The sequence below is a fragment of the Pieris napi genome, chromosome 8 (genome assembly GCF_905475465.1).
Source record: "Pieris napi chromosome 8, ilPieNapi1.2, whole genome shotgun sequence".
Lineage (NCBI taxonomy): Eukaryota > Metazoa > Arthropoda > Insecta > Lepidoptera > Pieridae > Pieris > Pieris napi.
Genome location: NC_062241.1, coordinates 8778071 through 8784592, shown reverse-complemented (window position 1 = coordinate 8784592; position 6522 = coordinate 8778071). Strand labels below are relative to the sequence as shown.

At 31.2% G+C, this 6522-nt stretch overlaps 1 protein-coding gene across 1 annotated transcript; it reads right to left on the bottom strand.

The window, feature by feature from the left end:
* Window positions 1-3668: 3668 nt before the first annotated feature.
* On the bottom strand, window positions 3669-5958 carry LOC125051878 (putative nuclease HARBI1). The gene is made up of 4 exons (XM_047652484.1): window positions 5589-5958; window positions 5126-5403; window positions 4483-5013; window positions 3669-4195 (listed from the first exon to the last, which is right to left on the bottom strand). The coding sequence occupies exons 1-4, from the start codon at window positions 5798-5800 to the stop codon at window positions 4134-4136; spliced, it is 1083 nt and encodes a 360-aa protein (XP_047508440.1). The 5' UTR covers window positions 5801-5958; the 3' UTR covers window positions 3669-4133.
* Between the last annotated feature and the right edge of the window lie 564 nt (window positions 5959-6522).

Genomic DNA, 6522 nt, shown 5'->3' with positions numbered 1-6522 from the left:
AACAATTTTTTTACTTAAACAAAAACTTAAAAATCCATGTAATGATGTTAAAAAAAAATTTTTTTTTCTAAATCATCATATAATCGTTTTTTTATTAATACAAGATATTTATTGATTTGCAAAAAAAAAATTCCCGCCATTTGTTGATAATTTTTTTTTAAACAAATTGATTAAATCAATATTTAAAAAAAAAAATTTAACACAACTTTATTACATTAAAAATTTTATGATTTTTTAAAAAAAATTTTTTCCTTAATAACAATTTTTAATTGTTTATAATCGTTTTTTTTAATTTTCTATTGTTTAAATAATTAGTTAAGAAATTTTTTTTTTCCTAAAAATCATAATTGACAGAAAAAATTTTTTTGTAAATTTTTTGATTATCATGAATATTACTTTTATTTAAAATTAAATTTTTTTTTTTCTATACTTTGTTATATATGGTTGTTTTTGTTAATTTTAGAAGTTTTAGAAAAAAAATAAACAAAAGTTGAATATTTGTTTATAACAAATTGGTAAGTTAATAAACAGTAGAATTGTTGATTAAAAAAAAATTTTTTTCTGTTACTTTATAGAAGACTGTCAATTATGATTTTTAGGAAAAAAAAAATTTCTTAACTAATTATTTAAACAATAGAAAATTAAAAAAAACGATTATAAACAATTAAAAATTGTTATTAAGGAAAAAATTTTTTTTAAAAAATCATAAAATTTTTAATGTAATAAAGTTGTGTTAAATTTTTTTTTTTAAATATTGATTTAATCAATTTGTTTAAAAAAAAATTATCAACAAATGGCGGGAATTTTTTTTTTTGCAAATCAATAAATATCTTGTGTTAATAAAAAAACGATTATATGATGATTTAGAAAAAAAAATTATTTTTAACATCATTACATGGATTTTTAAGTTTTTGTTTAAGTAAAAAAATTGTTATAAACAAAGTATAAATATTTTTTTAACTTTTATGGCACGATCTTGTTAAGTATGTATGTAAGAAAGGCTCTACGAAGCGAAATATTTTTACGACCATTATTTAAACATTTTTTTTCACTTACAATTAAGACGGTCGTTCGAGAAAATTTCGTTAGTTAACAATTATTTAACTTGTTGAAAAATTAACTTTAAGTAAAATTTTCAACGGGAATAAATTAATTATAGTGTTCAAAACACACCATAATTTTTTCAAATTTAAAAAAAAATATTAAATACCTTAAATAAATTAATTAATGTGCCGTAGTCGCTTTTGACGCCACGCGCGAATCCTAAAAATCTCAACCGCAGACCTATTTTCAGCGTTAAATTAACATTATAAATAATGGAGATAGAGTTCTGGGAGTCAGGAGTTTTTTATTAGAAATTTCCTCCTCTTTCAGAATCTTTATTTGAAATTTCTTAAATGTTAATAGTTTATTAAATATTGGCAAACAACTAAATGCCATTATTTTTTCATCTTTAATGGTCTATAACTTTTGCAATTTTTTATGTGCTAATATACACGCTTTTAGCACATTTTTCTAGACGTCATTCCGGATCCAATGAGCTATCGCACATAATTTTAAGAGTAGTATCTCTATTTTGTTCCATTTTCAACTTGTCGACTAGACTAAAGTGTTTATGACACTTGGTCACGAATTAAGGCATTTATTATAATGAAGGACAAAGTTAACTACGCATTTCCTGGAGAATTTACGTTTTATGAAAAACTTCACAATGTATAGACAACGTTAATGTTAAGACGATGTTAATTTGAGTGTACACTGAATATATTGCAATAGGTTTAGGTTTTTAGTCTTTTATATATTAGCTAGAATTTACGAAAGGTTTATAATTGAATTTCGATTATTGTTGGAAGAATATTTAAAATGAAAAATTCTTTCATAAATTCAAATTTTAACGTCAACTTTTTTGTTTCAAAATGGGCTTAAAAACTTAACATTTTGCTTTTTATTGTCCAGTTGTTGTTGGATGTAATCAAGTCATATCTAATAAATAAATAAAATTTCCTTTCTTATCCAATCTCATATAGATTAGCCGCCGTGGCCGTAAGAGCTGAAGAATTTTTAAAACTATACGTTGTCCATACTACTAAGGGTCTGTTTCACAATGGATATGGATAAAGTACCAAATAGCTATGCAACACATAAATTATTTGGAAGATAAATTGTGATTATTCATTCACCGGACTCATAACTTATGATGGACTTTATATGACGAATAGCGCTATCTGACAGTCGTGAAACGCAATGATAGTGTTTATCCTACCAATAAGTAATAAATAGCTAATTTGGAACTTATGTAGAACTTATCCATACATTGTGAAACAGACCCTTAGGGTCTGTTTCACAATGTATGGATAAAGTACCAAATAGCTATGCAACACATAAATTATTTGGAAGATAAATTGTGATTATTCATTCACCGGACTCATAACTTATGATGGACTTTATATGACGAATAGCGCTATCTGACAGTCGTGAAACGCAATGATAGTGTTTATCCTACCAATAAGTAATAAATAGCTAATTTGGAACTTATGTAGAACTTATCCTTACATTATAAAACAGACCCTAAGGGTCTGTTTCACAATGTATGGATAAAGTACCAAATGGCTATGCAACACATAAATTATTTGGAAGATAAATTGTGCTGTTTGACATTCATCGGACTCTTAACTTATGATGGACTTTATGTGACGAATAGCGCTATCTGACAGTCGTGAAACGCAACAATAGTGTTTATCCTACCAATAAGTAATAAATAGCTAATTTGGAACTTATGTAGAACTTATCCTTACATTGTAAAACAGACCCTTAGGGTCTGTTTCACAATGTATGGATAAAGTACCAAATAGCTATGCAACACATAAATTATTTGGAAGATAAAAGTTCCGAATAAGAAACTTTGCGTTTCACAATCATATTTTATCCGGCACATAACTATCCGACACATAAGGAAGATTGTGGTAGCAACACCAAATTCGTATGTTCCGTTTTTTTGTTACGAACAAATAAAGTTACAAAATTCTATAGAAAAACATAGAACCTTAACCTTTTTGTTGGTCATTTAATATTACTTGTAATGAAACGGGCTGTCATTTTCACATGGCATTTTTGTTTGTTAGGTTATTGAGTATTTTAGTACATATTTTAGTTCGGTGCCTTCAGCTTGACCTTTCCGTTGTTTCTGTGATTCGAGGTGGATTCTTTAACTTAAAAAAATGTCTACGCAAAAACGTGAAAGAAGCGTCAATTTCAGCCGGGAAGAAGTTGAGCTTCTAACTTCGCTTGTTGCTGACCATAAAAATATATTAGAAAATAAAAAAAGTGACTCAGTCACCTGGCAGGAGAAAGAGCAGTGCTGGAAGACGTTAGAGGCGCTGTTTAATAGCACAAGTGGGAAAAACTTTCGCAGCGCTAAAACTTTAAAAGCTAAATACGAAGGCTTAAAGAGGGCTACAAGAAAAAAGTCTGCCTTGATACATGCTGAAACGTAACGTAAAGGAGGTGGCCCTAGTGCTGCTACTCCTCTTACCCCTATCGAGGAAAAAGTCAAAGACATGATATTGTTGTCTGTCGAAGGAATTGAAAGTCAATTTGACTCCGATCGCATTGGTAAGATATACAATACAAATTACTTTATTTTCTCTCACAAATGAAACAATATTACATACATATTATGATATAATTTTAGAAAGAGAATCTATCCATTCAGTTGAGGCAGACGTTTGTACACAGAAGGAAGATTCTAATGAGGAGCAACCTCCAAAAAGAAAAATAAGTAAGTAATGCTTCAAATTGTTATGCCTCAGAGTTGTTGGTAAGTTAGTCGGACTTTACCTTTTATGTTTCACTTCAGGTGAATGTGGTAGTGCTACCCCAAAAAAATTGGCAATTGAAAAGTGGACCAACTGGAAGCCAAAATCTCTACGTTCCAAAAAACATCCCGCTTTATGTAAGTTATTTGTATTAAAGTAGATTTATTTCATTATTAGGTTTTGCCTATAGTCACCACGCTATATCTAAAACTCGCGGATAAGCCCTAAGTCGCTTTCATCGACACCCACAAGCAAATATTGGGTGGTACTACTCGTCTTTGCTGCCACCACACGGCTAACCAATCAATCTATTTTCAGCTACTCCGAAGATGAAAAGGCCATTCGAAAAAGTTGCTGATTCAAAATTAGAGATTGCGGATCTGCAAAAGAATATTCTGGAGGTAGAGCTTCTAAATAAGAGAAAGCAATGGGCATTTGAAGAGGAAGAAAGAGAGAATAAAAGATAATTATGGGCCATAGAAAAAAATATGTTGTTAAATAAATTAGAAAAATAATCGATTTTGTGCCTGGAGCGAGGATGTATTGTAATAAAAATTTGTATTTTTATTTTAATAAAAGCATTGAATGTTTATTTAATTTATCTCAAAAATTTTGTAATTTATAAAATATTATAGTAATAAAGCAAAATAATCACTAATAAGATTACTTCGCACACTTGCATTTCCCACGTTGTCAATTGCGCTTTGATCAATATCATCAGCAGGTTCATCTACTTGTTGCAGTAGTTCAAAATGTTCATCTCGCATATCAATAGCAATATTGTGCAACACCGCACATGCCACTATCACGGCTTGTACACGAGATACATGAAGCAAAATCTTTTTTGACAAAATGGGGAACCGGTTTTTCCAAACACCATATGTCCTTTCCACCACATTTCTGCTTCGAATTTGAGATTCGTTATATAGATGTTCTGCTGGAGTCGTGGGGTTTTGGAGTGGAGTTAGAAGGTATGAAGTATTTTCATAGCCTTTATCACCAACAATCAAAAGGTTTCCAAATTCTCCATTTATCAGTCTTTGTTTTAGGAATGAATTGTTGAAAATTGTTTGGTCATGTGCTGCTCCTGGCCATCTAGCCACTATGTCTAAAATCTTCAACTTTGCACTCACTACAGTTTGAACATTAAAAGAAAACTGTGACTTTCTGTCTCTCCATTCTTCTGCATTGTCTCCACCTAAAATGACAAAAGTTATATTATACAAACTAGAAACAATAATCGAATAAATAACAAAGTACAAACTACATAGTTTAATAGATAGTTTTTATATGGTTATTGGATCTTTTACCTGGAGATTTTATAGGAACATGGGTACAATCAATAGCGCCAATGAGTCTTGGAAATTTAGCTAAGTTGTAAAACTCTTGCTGTATTTCTTGAGTATCGGTTGGAAATTTGATGAACTCAGGACGGAGCTGTGCAATAGCCTGTGAAATCAAGGTGACAATGCGACTGGCAGAAGCTTTGCTGACACCAGAGAAATCACCGACTACTGTGAGAAAACTTTCTGTTGCATAATATCTCAAAGTCAATAGTAGACGAGTAATCGGCATTATAACATGATTTCTGAAACAAACATGGCTTAGATTTGGTACATAAGGAATTCGTTGGTTAGGTAAATAGATTCCTATTCCTACTTATTTTGTCTAGGAAAACCAGACACAATAGAAAATCTATTGTTAAGTGGATCCAGCAGCGCTCATCTGGTAGCTAAACCAATCATTGCGGGTTGTATGTATGTAGGTACTTACCTTTCTGTAGGAGCAGAAATTGTTTCTTCAATCATTGAATAAACAAACATCACGGCTTCTTTAGTAAGTCTGAACCGTGTCCTAAAGTCCGTTTCGTCCAATGTCTCCATATAGTTGGTTCTATTCTGAAATACGGGATTCCTGCGCGGTGTTGTGATGCGATCAAAGTATTCATCAAACTCATCTTCAAGAGTTTCAAAAACGTCCATCATATTATTGAATCACGACGTTTTCTTGTCTGACATCAGTCAAACACACTTATGTTTCAGATAAATTGTGCTATTTGCCACTTCATCCGACATATAACTTATGATGGACTTTATGTGACGAATAGCGCTATCTGACAGTTGTGAAACGCAACAATAGTGTTTATCCTACCAATAAGTAATAAATAGCTTATTTGGAACTTATGTGGAACTTATCCGGACATTGTGAAACAGACCCTTAGTGTCATTCACTACGCCTTCTGTCTTTTGCAACTCATAAGCCGTTTTTAATTTTTCTCTGGCCAAGTTAGTTAGTTCTGTGACGAATGAGTTTTAAACTCGGCTTTCATTTAAACCTCTGAATACGTTCAACATAGTTAATAGTTATACAAAGTGTGCGTCCTAATAAAAGCCATGTCCACGTATTTGTTTAGGCACTGTCGACCTGTAGTTATCCAAGTTGACATCTGCAATATTAAAAGTTCTATTTGCTCGCAGGTAGAACTAAATAAACAGCTCGAGGTGTGAAGACCACCCTCAGAGGGGGCAGTGATTGTTTATACAAAAGCCAAACTAAAATGTCAGCTTGACAGATAATATAATTTTACACGAATCTTATCTTATCAGTGGCGCTACAACCTCTTTAGGTCTTGGCCTCAGATTTCTGAATCTGTTTCATGATCATTTTTAAATCTTAAAGGCAAGTAGGTGATCAGCCTCCAGTACCT

Coding starts and splice junctions, on each gene's coding strand:
- LOC125051878 (XM_047652484.1), bottom strand. CDS start 5,800: ATGATGGACGTTTTTGAAACTCTTGAAGATGAGTTTGATGAATACTTT. Junction 5,014..5,125: donor TGTTCCTATAAAATCTCCAG/GTAAAAGATCCA, acceptor TTGTCATTTTAG/GTGGAGACAATGCAGAAGAA. Junction 4,196..4,482: donor GGGAAATGCAAGTGTGCGAA/GTAATCTTATTA, acceptor ATTCTTTTGCAG/ATCCGCAATCTCTAATTTTG.